The 22,120-nt window shown below is 47.2% G+C and overlaps 1 protein-coding gene across 1 annotated transcript in view; it reads right to left on the bottom strand.

Moving 5' to 3' along the window:
• LOC144157918 (uncharacterized) overlaps positions 1-22,120 on the bottom strand; it is an 81,692-nt gene that overhangs the window by 39,980 nt on the left and 19,592 nt on the right. The window contains exon 4 of the mRNA XM_077688637.1: positions 17,223-17,332. Coding sequence (XP_077544763.1) covers positions 17,223-17,332 — 110 coding nt within the window. The remainder of the gene's footprint in view (positions 1-17,222; positions 17,333-22,120) is intronic.

Raw genomic sequence — 22,120 nt, 5'->3', positions numbered from 1 at the left:
GCTCACACCAATGCATGGCATCTCACTTCTAGTACGCCAATGTGCTAAAGCCTGTGGCCTCCAGCGTTAACGTAAACAATCACAGCTCCTTGTCGTCCGGCCTCAATCCAAACCAAGGAATATATTCAAATACTCCTTGATGGCCACGCCATCACTCCAAGCCCCAGCATCAAAATCCTGGGCCTACATCTCGAGGCTTACACCAAAAGTGAGGTCTCCTTGCAGCGCCTCAAAAACAGCATTAATAAAATAATACACAGGATCAGGCGAGTTGCCACCAAGGAGCGAGGCCTAAAGGAATCCGGTACCTTTCGATTAACTGAAGCTTTTGTCCTCTCGAGAGTTACTTACGTCAACCCCCTGTCTTCTTCTCGACAAGGAAGACATAGAGATGCTTTATATAATGACTAGAAAGGCAGTCGAGCAGGCCATTGGTCTTCTCATGAGTGCGTACACACAGAGGCTGCTTAGCACGGGGCTCCACAACACGGTGGAAGAGCTGATAGAAGGCCATCTTTTAACCAGAAGGTCCGACTCAGAACTGCGATGGGTAACCGCATGCTTCACCAGATTGGCTGGGCAGCCCAGAATGTCACTCCGCTTGACGGACTCCCAGACTCTTGGCAACTAAAACTAAAGATGCTCCCTTTGCTTAGAAATATGAACCCCTCACATGACGAGGGTAACCGAAAAGCACGGGCTCAAGCGCTAAACACCACCCTCGGTGGGGATCATCCAGTTATATACACAGACGCCTCGAAACATCGAGGGCAGCAATACGCCATCATCGTGGCTACCTCTAGAACCAACCTCCTTGCGTGTACCTCGCTAAAGACCCAAGAAATGACGGCAGCAGAAGAGGCAGCCATCACCTTGGCTCTCGCTTAACCAGGGGTTTGGAGGGTAGTCATCGATTCCCAGCAACCCTACTGGAATTGCCAGTAGGGTTGGGTGTCCTGACCTGCACTACGCGGGCTAAAAAAACACTCCTCAAACGGTTCCACTAAGCTCATCTGAACACCCCCTCACGCTTCAATGGAGGGCAACAAATACACCCAACCAACAAGCCTGCGCTTTTACCTCCCGTGCTACGGAACTGCACGAGGACAGTCACCCGCTTGTCACGTTCAGGGAGATAACCCACCATTATCGCCTTCTGCGACAGACCGTACCTTCGCCTTACCCTGATCTTTCCAGAGAACAACTACCGTACGGCTCATACAAACCGGGCTCCTTCCCACAGCCTACGCGTCTTCACTTAATGTATCCGAATCGCTACGACGCTGAATGTAAATTTTGCTCAGAAGTAGGAACACTCCGCCCCGTAATCGGGGTGTGCGACTTTAGCCCTGAGCACCCTCCTCTCTTTCCGCCAACTACCCAGCAAGAGCAATGGGAGATGCTGCTGTCCAGGCCCTCTCTACCTACACAGCTTCAGCGGGTGGACAGAACACAGGCCACGCGGACCGCATATGGGCCCCACAGAAGAAGGAATCACACCCCAGGGCTGCACTCTGGGCCGTTCAGAAATCTGAACAGAAGTATTTTTTTTTCTCCTCCTCGTTCTCTGCCGCAAATCTCGTAGCCTCCGTCCGCGGCACAGAGACGGAGAAGACAGATCGTCTAGCACCGGGTTGGAGCTTACTTTAATTTTATAAAAAAAAAGTTTCCACTCTTGTGCTACACCAATACAGCTCAACCAAACACCGTTCATGCTTCATGCATTGATTTAACCTTAACAAGAATATCTCTTTGAAGTAATAAATGGTGTGGTTAAGCGCATTTCACTTCTCTCTCGTTTTGCTATTTGTAGAGCGATGTGAGTGCATTTAAGTGACGTCGCATGGGTAATCGTTTGGGTGCCGTTTACAGCTTTGCTTTCCAACCACATTCACGGGGTGGATTGGCGCGATTTTTTTCGGTTGTAGCAAGGTATACGGTGACAAACAACAAGTCGTTCTCTAACGGCCGCATTGGATGTTTGTGATCTCGTGAGTCGGTGAACGGCAGGATTACAAGCGTTTGCGAAATTAAAGGTAGCAAAGGTGGATGCAATCGTTATGGCTTCTGCTCTGTTTACAGCGGCGCGTTCGCGCTAAACGCGTAGACGGAGCGCTTAGCGGGACGGATGCAAGTCGCGCATATACGATTGGCGTCATGGCTTGCTAACCGCAGTTCTGGTGCGCGGTAGTTAATGTTTTGGCTACTTTAGCGCATTTTAAGCGCACACAACCACAGTATCTACCTATTTGTACTTCCTCGATCCTCAAACTGATCAGCTCGCTAGGCCTTTCTTGCATAACATGCATTGCTCGTGTAGCGCAGCCAGGGGAGGAACGCTCCTCCATTAGCTCACGAAAGGGGAAATCTTCCTCCATTCCTAGGGGGAGAAACGCGCTCCTCCTAATAAAGGGAGGATATTTCTATAGGGAGCAATATATGATACACTCCTGTTTCACCCTGAAAGGAGCACTGACACGAACATTTTATGTTACACTTTTATTGCTTTTATCGATGCTTAATGGCCTCGCCAACCTGAAACAGCACTTCAAATGCTTTAGCGCACGATAGTTAATTACATTGAACGGCCTGAAAATCATTTGTTTCAAATTCCCGCGCTTTCATCCCGAACGACGCATATGACAGACTCCCTGCCTGGCCTCACCGCTTTGTGCGGACGTCACCGGCGCCCGCTTGAGAGGGTGTTGCGCCCGCTCGCCGCTCATGGGACCGCGCGCATGAAGTGACGTCACGAGCTTTTGACGAGCGCTGCCGCGTCACTTCTTTTGGCTCTCCCTGGATGATGTCACGCTGATGTCCATTTGCTGAGTGCCGCTCCGAGCGCTGCTCGGTCGGCGCGATAAATGAGATCCAATTAAACTACGTTCTTCGCGTCGCAGGGCGCTCATATTTCACCCAGGGTATTCTGTTGAGTGAAGGAAGCGAACTGTGCCATAATATTAACGCCGAAAATTGGTGTCAGTGCTCCTTTAAGGGAGAAACTTAGAGTGCAGCTTAGCTCTGGGGCGATTCGTGACGCTGCGCCGGAGCCGCTTGATAAATATACATGTACAGTGTACAGTGCTCACGGATTGAAACGCGACACTGCGAGCGCGTGGCCGCCGGCAGATGCAGCGCCGTCCGTGGACGCCCGTGGAAGCGAGGTGTTGCATTGTGGTATACCGCGAGTGTGAGGGTGGTTTGACCGTAAGCTTACTGCTTCCGGTGGCCAATGAGCGGGAGTGTGGTTCCCCACATGCAGCGACAGCGGGGCGCTGTAAGCCCGGAGCGCTTAAGGTCCCTTAGGAGCGCTGGATCGCGTTTCTGCGCCGACGGTAGTCGCCCGGCGGTGCGCGCAGCCAATTTCGTTACATCGTCTGCTCGCGCGCTGTTGTTAGGCAGGCCCTTCCGATGCGGCTCAGATAATGCGCCTATAAGGCACGGTCACGCTCATCTGAATAAAACGAACGTCTGCACGATGGAACAGCAAACTTTGTTCCAGGATTTAAACTAACAAAAAGGAAAGACGCATTAGCAATAACGTTCGCGTGTAGTGCGGGACATTAAAGGAGCCATGAAGAGAAAATGCAAGTTGGTTTTATTCGAAAGATTTCGTGTTTTATAGTGCCCCCAGCGCTTGTCCGGATACCAACGGTGCTTTATTCACTGAGAAATTAAACAATTTAGGTTAACATTTAGATTTTCCCGCTCAATCGTGCGTTTTCGTGGTCCTAAATGACATCACAGAACAGGGAGGATTTTAGAGAAGCAAAGGTCTAGCTTTGCCTGTAGTGCCAGAAAAAGCGTAGTGGCGGCGTCGTGAACTACCCAGTACGCCCGCTTGATGGCGCTGTAAACACGGCTTTGTAAACATGGCGGATGCTTTTTGCACAGGCCGCTTGAGCTCCTTAATAACATGGCTGCCCTCGCACGGCGGCCGCCGGTTCGTTGCTCCACGGCCGGACTCGACTCTCCTCCTCCCGCGCGCGAAAGGGGCGTCGAGTCCGGCCGTGGCTGCTCCTGCTGGCTCCTGGCTGGCACGCTGGTCGCGTGTTTACTTGCGCCGCGCTAGTGAAGTGATGTTACGCCAGGTGACCAGATGGCCTCGACTGGCACAGACCACAGTGAGCAGCAAGTGAGAACAAATCGTTTATTGACATCCGCAAGTTTACAGAGGCCAGGACATCATTTCATTTCGATCGCTGCAATTGTACGTCGCTTTCGTGACAACATTTTTTTTTGCCATAACAACTCGTTCACTTGCGCTAAGATTTCGAACGAAGGGCACAAATGAAGTATTGACGGCGACAACGGTTTCCTTTGCACCGTCTTTCTAGCGGAGTGCATAACACTCACCTTCTGTTTGAAGAATCGAATATTCTGGCCTCGACAGCTGCCTTCCGATGCGGAATTTCCCACATTTGTCATTCCACAAGCACTCAATTCTCGTGTTTTGCCAGTCCTCTCAACAACTGATGGACGCAAAAGCACATAACAGCAATAACAGTCACGAAACCGGTGCTCCGCGCACATTGAAACGGTCGGCCGTTGCAGCGGTTTCAATTTGAATTGGCGGCTTTGTGGTTGCGAATTCAGAAACAAGGTGGTGCACCAGTCGGCTGTTCGTAAAAAGTTGCGTACATTTTTGCTCAACAGATGTTTGATGCGGAACTTGTTAATAGTATTTTTAAATAACACATTGTAAGCGAACTGTGTGGGCTCTTTGAGTCACGGAATGAATGTTTTGTATTCTATACCAAAAGTAACATTTTGCCTGCGCCGTCTGGTGGGCTTGATGGTCGAAAACAGCGCTTTAGGTTGGTCAAGGTTGGTCACGTGGGGCGTCGATTTTTACGCCGCCTATAGGGAAGACAGGGAACGTCCAAGCTTGCGAGCCCTGATGACATCACAGGAACCGACCGCTCTGCAGCCCAGAGTACCTTCATTCACGCAGGGTAGAGACACGTATACTCTGGCGCCGCCATTTTCGGTTGCTCGCTCGCCGCCGAAGCAAGTCATTGTGTCAAAACCGCGCTAAAATTATCGCCGCAACGCGGTTTACTGAAGAAGTTTGAATCATATTGTCTGTTTCGCGTTGCTAGGTCTCATGGGAAACGAAAAGAATAACGCGTTGAGCCCGTTGGCCCAATTGCGGCGGCACGGGACCGTTCAAAGGTTGTCTCCACCCTGTACAGTGGTGTTGGTTTGATCCCGCGTTTCTTTACGTTCCGTAACCTAGATGGCGCCACCATACCGTGGCAAGCGTTTGGTTTGTTTTTGCCCGCATTTAAACCTGGCTTGTTTTTGTTCTGGGAAAAAAATATTCGTTCCCTGAAACAGTGCTCGCTCGACAAATGGGGTCACGTAAGACACCGTTGCTTGCGTCAATCGGCCAGTGTCGTCTGAGACAACCCCAAGCCCCGTAGTGCTGTGCAGCTCAACCAAGCATGCTGTGCGCAGTACGAACAGCAGAACGCATCAGTACTTCTATGTTTACATGTGCTTTCGTAACTTCCACTGTTTGTCCCATCATTCTTATTGCTTTGTAAAGAATGTGCCCTAAATTTAAGCGCAAATCGCTCGTTCGTCTAGTTTGTAAGCTCTACCTAATTTGCGTCTGCTCCTGCCAGCCTCCGCCAATCGCAGAGCTTAGCTCATGTGACATCATAGGTTCTGTTGCGGGAAATGAGCTGGTGGGTCGCATGACCATTCCCGTTTTTCCTAATTATGTAGCTTATTTGAGCGAAGTTTACGTTAAAAGTGCTGTCAGTATGATTCTAACGAGACAATCTTTTGAATGAACCAAACTTGTGTTTTCTCTTCATGGCTCCTTTAAGTACTTCGTCGGCTCTCCTCTCGCGGCCACGACAGCAGCCATTCTGCGGGGCAGACTGTCGTAGTCGTCCGCGGAACACCGTTGCGGTGGAAGGCGAGAAAGGGCTTCCTTTATTCCCCCCCCACGTTGTAATTGATGTTCATGCCCGCACCTTGCGGCGGCAAGTCAAGCACCATCACACACCTCTCCTCCAGGAGGTTAGTGAATATGCAGCAGTGTGGCTGCCGTCGTGGCCGCGAGAGGAGTGCCGACGTAGTACTACACACGAACGTGCCAGCAAATGCGTGTTTCCTTTTTGTTAGTTTACATCCTGGAATAAATTTTGGTGTTCCATCGTGCAGACGTTCGTTTTGTTCACATGAGCATGACTGTGGCTTTCATCGCATTATCCGTGCCGCATCGGAAGGGCCCGCGTAACGAGAGGGCGCGAGCAGACGATGTCGCGAAATTTGCTGCGCGCACTGCCGCGCGACTACCGCCGGCGCACAAACACGCTCCAGCGCTCCGGTGTTACAGTGCCCCGCTGTGGCGGCGGGGAACCACACTTCCGTTCATTGGCAACCAGAAGCAGCATGGAGGAATGGTCAAACCGCTGTCACCCTCGGGGTATACCACAATGCCACACCTCGCTTCCACGGGCGTCAACGGGCGGCGCTGCATGTGCCAGCAGCCAAGCGCTCGCAGTGTCGCGTTTCAATCCGTGAGCACTGTACATAATGCATATACCATGTGTGTGTCATTTAAGTAGCAATAAGCATAATAATCAAGCCAACACAGCTTGTATAATCATCCCCTAACGCGTGAGCGAAAAAATGTGTGCTGTCATGTCCATAGGGTTAATCTCATGTTCGCGGGCCTGCGCCGCTTCTCGGAAACTGTGCAAAATAGTTGAAAGTTTGTTTAGCGTTCCCCAGGCGGCGCTCTTACGCCTTCTTATTTTTCACCATGCGTGTCTGTCTTGGTCTGTCGATGATAAAACAAAAAAAAAACGCCTTCACTAGGGAGCGAAATCCCTTGTGCTGCCGCAGGCTGATTCCGGCTTTGCGCAATTATCTACTTGGATCACGGGCCCCGAAATTTTCTGAGTGGAGCATCCCACCTCTGTTCCTTCCGCATTTCGGTCTTGTGTCGTCCCCGCTGTTCCACTCCGCATTGGTACGCACTTCTGAAATTGATGACTGCACTGTAGAAGCGCCCGGACAGCGTGGCGGGACTCTCAACTGCTTATCCTTTTGTTCTGTATAATCTTCGGAAATTTACAACCACGGTATATTTTTGGAAAGTAATGTAGAAGTGAGCGCCTGACCAAAAAAAGTGCACGCAATCTTTTCTTTCCTATATCCTCCAGAGAGACAAATATCAGTAAAATAATACCTGCACCATCCGAAAATATCGTTTTTCTGTTCGCTATTTGTCTACCCGACAATTAATACGTTCTTACACTATTTCAGTTCCGCCTCGGTCAGCTATCATTGGAAAAATGCAGCAAGTATGAAGCGAGCGACCCATTGCCCGAGATCCTCAGTGCGCCCCAGAACTTGCGCTCCGTCGCGGCTAGGTGGGAGCGAAACGGCTCTTGAAAGACAACCGGCAAGCTGACAGACACACGTCGTAGAAGTGGGTGCAGCGTTCGCGACTCGCTGGCGACACGCGAGCATTGACGTAGGGCGAGATGTCCGCCGGCGCTCGCCACATAGCGGATAAGTGCCTGAACTCAGCTTCCCTACAATCTAATCATGGGAACCCATAATGTAACTTCTAAACGAAAGTAACCTATAGCACAAAGGTTACAATGAAACTAACTTTATATTTTCTTTATCCCAGTCCATTTCAAGGGTTACAGGAGTGAAGTTAAAAGCGGCGTAAGGGTTACGTCCCCGATTTAAAGGTTACTTCAACAAAATCTGGCATCTAACTTTTACGTTGTAACCTATGAAACGCCCGGTAACCTATAAGAGATGCTTGTCGCGCCGTCTCGCAAGGCGACCGGTGATTTCTCCGTTGCATGACGGGATATAGAGAAATGGCGGCGCCTGCAGGCCCGGTGGCCGCGTTTTCGCGCCGCTCGAGCCTTTTTACCACTGTGATGCCCCTACGATGAAGCGAGGATCCCTGTTACAAGACTTGTTTGTCGGCGTGAGTCGCGCAGGCTGCGGCGAGCTTGTTTGTGACTGGCAGCTCTACACGGCCCGTTTTTCTACGACCAGCATCAAGTTCGCATGTTCTACGACCAGCATCAAGTTCGCCCCGGCGCCAGTGAAAGCGAACTCGGTGAGTATATTACCGTAACGGTTTCCGTGTTTTCATTGCATGTATCTTTTCGCTGGGGGCTTTTCAATTTGAAATTGCAGCATTCGAAAGGGATTTTGGTTACCTGACTGGTTGCTTCGCTTGATGTTTTCTGTTGTCCACGGCGGCAATTGAATGAAATCACGGAATTGCGTTCGTTGCGTCCGATTAGAGCGGACGATCGGGCAAGCCCGCGCATTGTAACAGATAACGGCGCTCATGACGAGCTTTCTGCGCTGTTTGCGCGCCTTCGTCATGTGTTCAGCGTTTTGTTTACGCTGTTGGCTGCATCGGGCGCACATCACGAGTTATCGGCCCATGTAATTGTCAGGTAGCTCTGTTTCAATAATTGAATTTTTCCCATTAAACTCTGATATTATCGCGCTATTCTGCGGGTGTTATCATTTTTGTTTCAGCCGTCGGGGAATGTTATTTTTCTCGCTGCATATCTTCGGAATGGTGTCTAGGGGCCCTATTGTCGACTGCACAAATTACCGGCAATTCAGGCAATTTTCCGGAAGTCTTTTCTGATTGGCTTTCAACTTTGGTCACGTGCTTCCGGTTGACAAAGCGGTTGTGTGTGCTGTCGTCATTTTGACGTTGCATGTCGTTTACGGACACCAGTTCTAAAGTTTGCCTTATTTCTCGTTATTAAAGGCGCATAATTCTTGGCCGGCAATGAAAAACCAGACTAAATGCAGCGGAAATGACAACGTAAGCCTGTCTTTGCTATTCAACAACAATACTGCTTGTAATACACACCCCCTCTGTGATTGGCTGATAAGGCGTGACGTAATTTAAACAGTTCGCGGGAACGACTACGTCATGCATTGGCAACTTCAGCCTGCGTAAAACTGACGTAATGCTACGTAACAGCTTGAAAATGGCGGCTGTTTTTGTCGCAAAAAACAAGCAAAATAGGGCAAAAAATGATCCCGGCTTACGGCGCCGCGAAATGTGCGGCAATCCGCCTCTTTCACAACCCCACTGCGCATGCGCAATCCCCTAGCGGCCAAGTCCCTAAGCAGTCCAGTAGGGGCAGCAGACGACATTCCCCACAGCTCCCGCACAAGCGGGAAGGGGTCGTGGTTGTATTTACATCGTTTGATTTTTTGTGTGTGCTCGTTGTGCGCGGAACAATGCCCACAACTTGTGCTGCGTTCCGCTGTAACTCGGAGTGCCGAAAAGGGAACGGTGTCGGCTTCTATCGCTTCCCGTCGGCCGCACGCGATCGGCTACGGCGGTTTGCGTCGCTCGCGTCGGCTCGGGTGATGGGAACTAGCATGCCGATGGGTTTAGCATCCTGGCGGATAGTTGATCGCTGCTATCTGTGCAACTGAGAATGACAATCCGCAACAGAACTTTTCACTACACTATCATCCCCTTTCTCGCATGTGGAACTCTATTTAGGTTATAACTGCCGTTTGAGCGATCGGTGATCAAGACACCTGCGTAGCCTGTTTCGATGCTTCCGCGCAGGTATCGCCATCTTTCGGCCGCTCGGCGCACCGCGCGCCGCGGCGACCGGTCAGCGTAGGCTTGCATCCCGGCAGATATATCTGATCGCCGCTTTTAAAATAAGCCCTGACAACAATCCCTAGCACAATTTTTCACTACACTAAGACCTACTTTCTCGCATGTAGAACTTTTTAGCGATCAGATTGATTCAGAAGAGCAGCGACAAGCGCGGTTGCTACCGTGGTCTGCGCCGGTTCGAGCCGCTGAGTGTGCCGAGCTGGCAGGCGCGGCCGGCGTGTGCGCGGACTGTTTCCGAAGGCAGAAAACGCTTCACGATTGCTTGCTTTATCTATTTCTTGTGAACAAACGCGCAGAATCTACAACTTCAGCTCCGCGATCATCGTAGTTGACCATGGGGCAAAAACAGTGGGCGGAGCGACGCCGTCATGCGCGCATCGGGCCGTCTCAAATTCACGCGTACGACTAGTCGTGGCAACAGTAGTAACGATCAGTCGCATGCGAATCGCGTGCACCAATCGTACATGCGTCCAGCGCTTAAAGGCATTTTGCGAACTGCCGGCCTTTGTTGAGCTGGCGATCGCACTTCATGCCAGACGACTCCAAGTACTGCTCGCTCTGCTGCTCGGACGGCACACGGATCTGTCCGAGATTTCTCTGCCAGCCCTCATTCAGTGATAAGAAGCCGCCTGGTATTATGTGATGACCAGGGGCTGTCATCCACCAACACAGAAGAAAAACTTGGGCTGCTCCTCGCCGTAATGTGGGATTGTCGTGCATACAACGAGAACGCAGCCGGAGGAAACGCCGGCAAACCCTACAGCTTCAACTTCCGCTAGGCACGCTAGGTGGCAGCACACCGCAATGAAAGAGGCGGATTTGCAGCAGGCGCAGTTTCGCATGCGCGCTGTTTAAAGCATGTTTCCTACCGAAACAAATTATAGTTTCAACTGCTTCCAAGTCAGCGATCATGGAACATACAAATAACATGCAGTATTTTGCTTTTATGTTTGGCAATAAAATAAAAATTGTTTGTTTGGAGTAACCGCAACATAAGAGGGCAGTACAAGCCTCTCCATGAAAAGAGAACCCAATCCATAGCATTTGTCCATACTTGTCCTAGTAAGCTGTTGGGTCACATGATCGAAGTCAAGAGGAAAAATAACAATGAAAAGTGACTATATTGTTCATTACAGCGCTGATCGCGGTTGAGCTTGACGAATGAGTGAATCGGCGACATCGGTGCGCTCCGCGGTTATCAGGCGTAGCGCTTCGCTGCTCTTATGTGTCATAGAAGCGATGGTCGCGGCCGTCTTTTTCTGTGATCGCGCCATAAACTTGTAACATAGCAGGAGACGATGGCGTGGCGGCGGTGGCGGCAGGGAAGGTGATAACGCAACAAAGCTTGCATTGAAGCAGAGAGCCCAGCTATGTAATAAAAGCGATTGAAAGAAATAAATAGATAGGGTAAAAAATTGTTTGGTGTTTTTTAGCTCAACATGTGCCTTTCGGTCGCTTTTGGATCAACGTTACTCGATCACCTTGTGGTGTTGACGCCAATTTTGACTGGCAGAAATGTGTTTCTCTTGCCAGCCTCAGCTACTGTCTTAATTTTTATAGGACGTGCCAAGTGTTTTTATATCTTTCTTGCACAATATTTGATACCTTGGTAGCGATCTTTACGAGTGACTCGTCAAATTACACTGCATGGCGTCATAGCTATAATTGCAGCACGTCACTGATTGCTTACGTCGTGCTTACGCAAAAAAACATGGGCGAAATGCCGGCAATTTAGGCAATTTTCCGGAAGTCTTTTCTGATTGGCTTTCAATTTTGGTCACGTGCTTCCGGCTGACAAAGCGGTTGTGTGTGGTGTCGTCATTTTGACGTTTCATGTCGTCAACGGACACCAGTTCTAAAGTTTGCCTTATTTCTCGTTACTAAAGGCGCATAATTCTTGGCCGGCAATGAAAAACCAGACAAAATGCGGCGGACATGACAACGTAAGCCTGTCTTTGCTATTCAACAACAATACTGCTTGTAATACACACCCCCTCTGTGATTGGCTGAGAAGGCGTGACGTAATTTAAACAGTTGGCGGGAACGATTACGTCATGCATTGGCAACTTCAGCCTGCGTAAAAGTGACGTAATGCTACGTAACAGCATGAAAATGGCGGTTGTTTTTGTCGCAAAATACAATCAAAATAGGGCACAATATTGCCCCGGCTTACGGCGCCGCGAAATGTGCGGCAATTTGCAGCAGGCGCAGTTTCGCATGCGCGCTGTTTAAAGCATGTTTCCTACCGAAACAAATTATAGTTTCAACTGCTTCCAAGTCAGCGATCATGCGACATACAAATAACATGCAGTATTTTGCTTTTATGTTTGGCAATGAAATAAAAAAATATTTGTTTGGCGTAACCGCAACATAAGAGGGCAGTACAAGCCTCTCCATGACAAAGAGAACCCAATGCATGGCATTTGTCCATACTTGTCCTAGTAAGCTGTTGGGTCACATGATCGAACTCAAGAGAAAAATAACAATGAAAAGTGACTATTTAGTTCATTACAGCGCTGATTGCAGTCGAGCTTGACGAATGAGTGAATCGGTGACATCGGTGTGCTCCGCGGTTATCAGGCGTAGCGCTTCGCTGCTCTTATGTGTCATAGAAGCGATAGTCGCGGCCGTCTTTTTCTGTGATCACGCCATAAACTTGTAACATAGCAGCAGACGATGGCGTGGCGGCGGTGGCGGCAGGGAAGGTGATAACGCAACAAAGCTTGCATTGAAGCAGAGAGCCCAGCTATGTTAATAAAAGCGATTGAAAGAAATAAATAGATACGGTAAAAAAATTTGCGTGATGTTCTTTAGCTCGACATCCGGCTTTCGCTCGCTTTTAAATCAACGTTACTCGATCGCCTTGTGGTGTTGACGCCAAATTTGACCTCCAGAAATGTGTTTTTCTTGTCAGCCTCAGCTACCGTCTTAATTTTTATAGTACATGCCAAGTGTTTTTATATCTTTCTTGCACAATATTTGATACCTTGGTAGCGATCGTTATGAGTGACTCGTCAAATTACACTGCATGTCGTCATAGCTATAGGTGAAGCACGTCACTGATTGCTTACGTCGTGCTTACGCAAAAAAACATGGGCGAAATGCCGGCAATTTGTGCAGTCGAGAATAGGGCCCTAGTTTATTGCTCTTGTAGGACTATATCCGGTTAAACACAAGGTGTGTGCTGCAGAAATGTAGTCCGCTAAATGCTGCCCGAAAACATTTTTAAACTCACTTTTGTCCAGCGGAAGCCTCTTTTTTGCGAAATATTGCCCTCTGGCATAGTAAAGAGTTTTTCATGAGTACAAGAGCCTTCACTTTGGTCATTTTTTTCCTTGAGTGAGTAAATTTGGTGTTAGACATTTTGAGACAGCGGGTCATTTTCACCATGTGAAGTGGGTTCATTATTCTCATTTGCACAAATCAGTCGTTTATTTATTCGCGTGGTAATGCAGAGCAAATTGTTGTTTCGCGTGATACAAGTGTAATGCAGTAAAATGACCTAAAGAATGGTGGCATGTATGAGCCAGCATGCAGGCTGTTTGATTGTTGTGTTTTTTTTTTTTGATGATACCAAAATTGTGACGAATTTGGTTACAGGATGGGCTGGCGAAGTTTCACAGAGACAGATGCAGGTGTAATAATGGGGGCTGCACCCTCATCGGTTCCTGGCGATTCGAAAAGTGTGGTTGCATCTGGCTACCTATGCTATGACTTTTCAGCACTACTGTTTTTCTTGCAGGCACTGATCCTTGATCTGACAACCAGGACTCCCCTGTGTATGACAACAGTTGAAATAGAGTCTGATTTCAGTGGAAACAGCCGTATGAAAATTCAATAAATAAAACACATTCATTCAAATATTCTTTGTAAAGACGGCAACCAGGCCTGCGCAGACAAAAGTATGATTCACTTGTAAAAATGCGAGGCCTTTCTTCGAGTGTTATGGTGTTATATTTCGTATCTTACTTTGCCTCATGTTTAGTGACTTTTTCAATCAGTTCAATACTGCATGTAGGTTATGAATTTACATAACGATGTCCTCAGCATGGAGCTTTGTAGTGTTTGATCAACTGTAGGTATTCTATAAGATGGGTAGTTTTGCAGAGCCAAAAAGAAAAAGAGCTTTTTTTCCGGAAAAAAGCTCTTATAACGAAAAAGAGCTCTTTAATAAAGCTCCAGTTGTTAGTGAGTGCTTGTGTTGGGTTCTTTTCTTCGTCTTATAGTTTGCGGTGTTCTTTCATTATGAATGCATACCAGCTGCCAGTTGTCAAGCCTATTGCAATTTAACCCAAATAACCCTTCGGGTCATTACAGATACAGACCTCCTGGAAATGCCACTTGAAGATCGGTGAAAGTGTAGATGGATCCACTCCCACAACACATCTGGACGAAGAAAAAATGTAAGTTTGCGATTCCTTTTTACTAATAGCCGAGGAAGAAACCACCGATCAGAACACTTTACTGAAATGAAAAACTTTTCGGCTTCCACATTGGATCCTTGTTCAAAATTAAACTTCCAGTACGAAGGGGAGGTGGGGGATGTTTAATTACAGCCAAAAATGTGACGCAGACGGCATCAGAATCATGAAAGCACGTTTCCTGGGTTTAGTGCGACGTTCGCTCTGTTGCGTGTACTAGTAATTCGACATGAAGGCGCGGAAATGTTTTTGTTTTCTCTTTTGCAAATGTATGTCCAGCACTCTAGTTTACCTCGTTGCCCAAAGTTTCTGCCTGTTCTGGGTATTCATGCAGAAACATTGCGCGAGATAAACTGGAACATGGCATGATTAAAATTCTAGAGGGTTGGCCGGTATGACTACAGTGGTTTCGCGTTGTCTGAACAATGCGGCAAAATTACTCAGTGTAACGATTACTGAAGTGATGTGAAATTATTTGAAAGGCCGTAAATCACTCTATCTCTGGTGTGGCCTTTCCTTTCATTCTCTGGTCTGCGTCTTCATTTCGGTGCAATATATCTTTTGTACTTCACATGCCTGTGGTTTGGTGTGAGGGGCTTATGGTTGCACTGGATTTTGTTCTTATTCTGAAATTTTGTGTAGATGGCTCTTCAAGCTGGGGGAATCCAAGTGACTGCCCCTCACATATACGCCTCCATCTACGGCAGCAGGGAACACGTTATTCAGATGACCTCGGGAAATCTTCAGCGTGCCCTGATTTTGTGCCTGCTTGTGTACTACGTAAATTGCGAAGCTTATATCTCTGAATTTTTCCAAGTGCTTTTTTTCATGCAGGGAGGTTTACTTCCCATTGAAAGTTTGTTCAAAAGACAGATTACAATCGGCCTAAAAACTTGTTGGTGCTGCATAAAAAAAGATAACTTGGATAATCACAACTCAGGTGGATTTGCAAAGAGGAACCTAAGAGGGAAGTGTTAAAGATTGATTCGTAAATACGAATGAATTTCGGGTGTAATATTAGAGACTCTGAGTGACACGGAGAATGTAGCGAATATAGCCATTGCTTTGTATGAAACAGTGATTTTTTAATAAATGTTTTTTTTGCACTTTCCCACATTCCGCGTTTTTTCTGAAAATAACGCTGTACTTGACAATAACGCTGTATATTAAGAGAACATTTTCAAGCTTTCTGGCACCGCGATTTTAGGAATTATAAAAGTAACTTCTTTTAGCCACAGCCGTGTGGCCGGCACTTCATTCAAGGGACGAACAAAAGACACCCAAGGCTTTCCCAGTTCAGACGGCACAATGGAGAGCATGGTCGCACATATCGTCTTCCACTGACGCACTGTTTGTTTACCACGCGGGAATGCGCCTTCGGGGTCTCGCCACAGCGGCGCCGGCGAAAGCGCGCGTGGCACGCAACATGACACCTTCCAGGTTTGTGGCCTTGGACGGCGGTAGATGTCACTTATTTAAAGGTATACATGCTCAAAGCTGCAAAGTAACCTATAACTAAGTAACCCTTCCGTGTATACGTATATAAAGGTTACTAAGATGTATGTTACTTTTGTGCCTTATAAATTATAGGTTACAAAAATCGAAAATGTGCACCGCTATTAAGGGTTACCCAGCTTAGAGTGTACCCTTCCCATTGAAAAGCGCGCGACGCGTTAGGCAATGTTTATAAAGGCGGCGTTGATCAAGCTTTTCTAGACAATCAGGAAAGCTAAGAATAACCATCTGAACCTTAGCTCACGCTACGTATATCCTGGCATAGTCGAGCTAAGCCACTGCTAATTTTTTTAAAACGGCTTTCACGCTGGCCAAAGCTGTTTCAGCTACCACGGGGATTTTGAGTACAGCCACAAGCACAAGCAAAGCGGCCTTATCTTCTACCGTAGATAAAGGTGAAGATTGTAATAGTGCCTGCGGCCATCACCACTGCAAAAAAAAAAAAAAAAGCCACCAAGCGTACAAAACTAAACAGGTACGGCGGACGCTAGCTCGAACAAGGCTGAAATGGTTTCCTGGTTCAGAATGACAGGTTTAGATGTCCTCCTCAATTTTTTTTCAGGAAGCTTAGCAAGAAAAAATAAAGATTTCTGCACTGTTAAAACGTCATTTTAGGATGGTATACTTTCTCCTTGTCGTGGAATAGACGCGCGTATTTATTCCAGACATTTATTAGAAATGAAGGATTCGATATCCCGAATTGGCGACATGCCAAAAATTATGCGGAAAGCAATTTTACGACCAAAAGAACGATACACCTAGTCGCACAGATCAAACAAACCAAAATAAAGCCCAAAACAATCAAGCATCCCTCCGTCTAACGAGGAGGATGGTTGAACGTGAAGCTTTCTGGTAACGAATTATTTGGTTGTCGTCTGAGTTTGTACTGAGTTTCGACCATGTGGAAATGGAGCAATCGGGGATAGACGCCGGGTTCACAATGCGAGTAACCCAGGTTCGATTCCGGCCACTGAAGCGGTTTTTCTTCTTTCACTTCACCCACGATCATTCATCATCATCGTCAGATAAAGTTGGCTTTCCTGCGGGGCGTCTTCGCGTTACAGGCGCCATCAGTGAGAACACTAAAGCTTCGCTTTAAAAGATCCTTTGGTCGTGGCTTTCATACTGCAGAAGTCAAAGGCCTGCTTGCTAGGGAAAACTCATCGCTGTGCCCCTGCGTGCGCGGGCGCAGCTAGCCGAAGAAGACGAGAGGTCTATCGTTATAGATTGCAATTTATTTTATAAGACACGAAACAGAAAATTTTTGGGAGATTGTTTAATAAACCTGCGCCATATTTCTGCAAAGTAGTCATTATTGCGAATGTTTTTTTAATTCACCTTCACGACCTGGATGTGTAGGACATGCCCATTTTTGCCCCTTATCCCACATTTTGCAGCAGTGTGTATAAACTTGCTCCTTTGTAGTGCAGACTCAAGCGCCCAAGATAGTTCGTTGCGCTTAGATTTGAATTTCCCGCCCTAAGTTTCCTCACTACCTCCACTACCACCTCCTCCTCCTCCTCCACATTACCTTGAACGCATCCATTCCATTCCGCGTCAGAGCTGGAGGACTGCGGCGACCGCAGCAGTATATAAAGTGAGTGAGAGAGGGGAGAATTACTTACATCGTCCTTTGCCTGCTTGAGAGCGAACGCCATCCACCACCAGCTGAGGATGTAGATGATCACGAACACGACGCTCAGGGCCAGCGTCGTCCGCGCGGAGGTCAGTTCCACTGCGATGCACACATGGGGAACGGGCAACGAAGGGGGATGAGACGACCCGTTAGCCGCTCTCAGGTGTTCGGGATGTTTACACGCCCATACATTTTTAACCATGCCTTGCCTACACTCAGATCCCGATTGCTTGATCAATGTTCGTCTCGTTTGCGTATCTATTTATTGAACGCATTTCTCTTTCGCCGTGCTATTCTATTAACTTTTTTGGCGCGTAGTCTCGAGCCCTGCAACTTTCATTTTTGAATTAACTACGCCGTGTAGCGAACACGGACAAAAAAGAACAAAAGAGAAAAGACAGACAAGACAGCGCTGCCCAACAAATGCCTCTTTTTTTACCTTTTTGAGTGCGCTGTAATAAATTTAGAAATGGAGCAATACCAACTCGCCGAGCATGCTGTCTCGATGCATTTTCCATGGCTGACATTTTGAATTGTCCCTGACGCTCTCGCTCCCTCCCTCCCTAAGGGTTGGCAACTGCCAACCCTTATTTTGTCTTAATTCACCGAGCCCCTCATTTCGCATTTTGCTGAATTGCTATATATATATATATATATATATATATATATATATATATATACATTGAAACAGATAGAGAATTTGGAAAGAAAGAAAGAAAGAAAGCGGAGAAAAAATCGCCCCACCGGTAGCATAGTGGTTATCGCACCAGACTATTCTGGAGGTCGTGGGTTCGGATCCCACCTGGCGGGCATTTTTTCTCCGCTTTCTGTCTTTCTTTCCAAATTCTTTATCTATATATAATTTCCTTATCTTTATCATTTCCTTACTATATATATATATATATATATATATATATATATATATATATATATATATATATATATATATATATATATAGTAAGGAAATGAGGGGCTCGTTGAGGAAATACAGAAAGATAGGTCGGCAGTCTACAACGCCAAAGGAGGCATCATAGGGGTGTGGTTAGGATCTTTTTTTACTACGGTTAATGAAGTTAAAATTTTTTTTAAATATACGGGATAAAGAAAGAAAGAAAAACACGTGCCCAGAGTGGGGACCGAACCCACGCCTTTTGATTAGATCTCGAATGCCTTATCAATTCGGCTATCTGGGCGACTGTGTTCTCCTTCACTTCTCCCCGTGTCGTCAGAGTGGCGCTGGCTACCAGCCTCAAGCGTCAGATACACTTCTAGTAAATATAAATACCCCAGAAAGTGAAGGGGAACACAGTCGCCCAGGTAGCCGAATTGGTAAGGCATTCGAGGTCTAATCGAAAGGCGTGGGTTCGGTCCCCACTCTTGGGCGCGTGTTTTTCTTTCTTTTTTTCTTCCGTATATTTAAAAAAATGTTAACTTCATTAACCGTAGTAAAAAAAGAGCCTAACCACACCCCTATGCCTCCTTTGGCGTTGTAGACTGCCGACCTATCTTTCTGTATATATATAGGCTCTTTTTTTACTACGGTTAGTGAAGCTAACATAAATATATATATATATATATATATATATATATATATATATATATATAGGAAAATGAGGGGCTCCGTGAAATAAGACAGAAAATAAGGGTTGGCAGTCAAGAAAACCTCTGAAGCAAAGAAAGGGGAGGTTGTAGTGGGTCATAGAAAGAGATGAAGACTTTTTTGAGTCGAAAAGAAAGTGGTGAAAAAATTCCCGCCGGGTGGGATCCGAACCCACGACCTCCAGAATACCGGTCTGGTGCGATAACCACTACGCTACCGGCGGGGCTGTTTCCCCAGCACTTTCTCGGGTATTTATGTTAAGGTATTTTTGTTTCCTACACTTGGGGGTGGTAGCCAGCGCCACTCGGACTACTCGGGGTGAAGGGGACCTTCTTTTTAACCCCCGGGCCGTGACTCGAGTGTCTACGACCTGTCGAGAGTGGTCGACCAGCGTTGAACCCTCTTAAGCTCCCTTTGGCACTAAGACTGCCAGAACAGAGGCCCTCGCTAAGCATGTAGCGAATCAGAAAATGGGAAAATGAGGGGCTCCGTGAAATAAGACAGAAAATAAGGGTTGGCAGTCAAGAAAACCTCTGAAAGCAAAGGGGAGGTTGTAGTGGGTCATAGAAAGAGATGAAGAGTTTTTTTAGTCGAAAAGAAAGTGGTGAAAAAATGCCCGCCGGGTGGGATCCGAACCCACGACCTCCAGAATACCGGTCTGGTGCGATAACCACTACGCTACCGGTGGGGCTGTTTCCTCAGCACTTTCTCGGGTATTTATGTTAAGGTATTTTTGTTTCCTACACTTGGGGGTGGTTGCCAGCGCCTTTTCGACTAAAAAAATTCTTCATCTCTTTCTATGACCCACCACAACCTCCCCTTTGCTTTCAGAGGTTTTCTTGACTGCCAACCCTTATTTTCTGTCTTATTTCACGGAGCCCCTCATTTTCCCATTTTCTGATTCGCTACATGCTTAGCGAGGGCCTCTGTTCTGGCAGTCTTAGTGCCAAAGGGAGCTTAAGAGGGTTCAACGCTGGTCGACCACTCTCGACAGGTCGTAGACACTCGAGTCACGGCCCGGGGGTTAAAAAGAAGGTCCCCTTCACCCCGAGTAGTCCGAGTGGCGCTGGCTACCACCCCAAAGTGTAGGAAACAAAACTACCTTGACATAAATACCCGAGAAAGTGCTGGGGAAACAGTCCCGCCGGTAGCGTAGTGGTTATCGCACCAGACCGGTATTCTGGAGGTCGTGGGTTCGGATCCCACCCGGCAGGAATTTTTTCACCACTTTCTGTTCAACTCAAAAAATTCTTCATCTCTTTCTATGACCCACCACAACCTCCCCTTTGCTTTCAGAGGTTTTCTTGACTGTCAACCCTTATTTTCTATATATATATATATATATATATATATATATATATATATATATATATATATATATATAAATGAGTGGCGCTGGCTACCACCCTCAAGCGTCACCGATGGTTGTGGTAAATACCCCAGAACGTGACGGAGTACCCAGTCGCTCAGATAGCTGAATTGGTAAGGAATCTGAGATATAATCGGAAGACGTGGGTTTGGTCCCCACTCTGGACGAGTGTTTTATTCACTTCCTTTCTTATAAAAATTAAAATTTTACCTTCACTAATCGTAATAACAAAAGCCTAAAACTTCCCCTATGCCTCCCTTGGCGTTGTAGACTGCAGGCCTTTCCTGGTGTATATATACCTCTATAATTCTATGATCCCTGCAGGCCATATGCCCTGATCTATTTGTGTTACCTGCTTGTTTACATTCATCCTAAATATTTCAAGTTGCGATTTAAGCGAAAAGCTGATGTTGAAAATGAGAAATAATCAATATATCAAATTCACGCTCGAGCACACATCAGCCGCGGCTAGTTGTGTTCAAATAAACTTGCCATTCGGTGGCTTCTGCACATACATACTGTCCTGAGCGATCCACGTGGTGGCACAATGCTGTTCGTCTGCTGTGTATGGCTTTACCTTACGAAAAATACGGTTAACAATAAAGTCCGAACGTGTTGATTTACTATTTAGGCGACTGGCGTACCCTTGTAGATAAGTTGATGAAAGGGCGAGGTAGAACCGTGAAGCCAGGAAGATAAACGAAGCTGTACGGTGCCAACGACGCGGAAAAAAGGCGGCACGAAGCAGTCGCCCGTCTGGGATCAGCTGTCTCTCGCTTGTCACGTTTCTGTCGCACGCCTCCATTTTCCTTCCTCGTGACCAGACTTCCTTTCCTTGGTCCCGTTTCCGTTCCTTTGGTATACAGGTGCTGGAACACGGATAACTATTTCCCCGCCAGGCACCCAACGAGAGAAGCATCAACCACTCGATCATAAACTCATCCCAAACCCAAGAAGACGATTGGGATTTGTAGTTTGACACATACAGCACGAGAACGCAGAAGGAACGGAAGGAATAAGACTTCCACGAAGGAGCCATCATAGCCTTCTGCAAGGAAAGCAGAGTGAAACCCTAACGTTTTACATGTTTCCTAACGAAGCTGACATCTTCGGACGTGCAACGACACGCCGATGACGGTGGAAATAAGGTCAGCACTGTCAGAGCGACAAAACCGATTTTCACTTGTCAATAAAATAAGCAGCCCTAGCGTGACACCGAGCTAGTAAAATGGCTGTGAAATGTAAAGTACACCCCGAAGGGTTCAATTTCTGGAGCCTTCGGTTTTATTTTTTGTATTGCCAACCGACTTACAAACAAGCTATGGCAACTGAAGGCTTCAGTCAAGCGTAGTGCCTAAAACGGTTGTCAATGTGTGCGGCAGCTTTAAAAGGCTTGGCAACAACTCATCGAGACAGCTGCGAGACAGCCGCCTCTACTGGCTTGCACCGGGTCGCTAAAAAAGACTAGCAACGCTGCAAACAAAGGGGGAAACGCGCTCGACGAAACTTGATGTCGTACACATGGTTCGTGTCTGGCTTGTCTGAACCGCGAATGAAGCATGTGTGCTGCATACAAGCAGGCTGCGACGTTTCATTAAATTTTTCATATTAACAGCGCTACCGACACAGACAGAAGGAAGAGGGCACAAACACGGCGGTGTTTGTGCCCTCGTTCTTTCTCGCTGTTTGAGCGAGAAATAAGGGCTGCATGCTTTGTCAGATAGCACAGCAGCTAATGGCTCATGTGTTGTTTCTAAGGATGTTTAACCTCTCTTCGGCACGCTTCATCAGGTAGGCGTTCAGTTCAAGCGAAAGCTTGCGGTGCGTCCTAAAAATATATTGGGCTTTCAATTTTTCAAGTTGGTTTGGTAGAATTTTCAGCGATTTGTTGTGTTCTTCACATTCCGGGTTGTTCTA

Source organism: Haemaphysalis longicornis, unplaced genomic scaffold (genome assembly GCF_048455015.1).
Source record: "Haemaphysalis longicornis isolate Haplotype H1 unplaced genomic scaffold, Haemaphysalis longicornis Haplotype H1 scaffold_1, whole genome shotgun sequence".
In the NCBI taxonomy this organism is placed as follows: domain Eukaryota; kingdom Metazoa; phylum Arthropoda; class Arachnida; order Ixodida; family Ixodidae; genus Haemaphysalis; species Haemaphysalis longicornis.
Note: the sequence above shows the minus strand (reverse complement) of the source record. Positions and strands in the feature narration are given on the sequence as shown.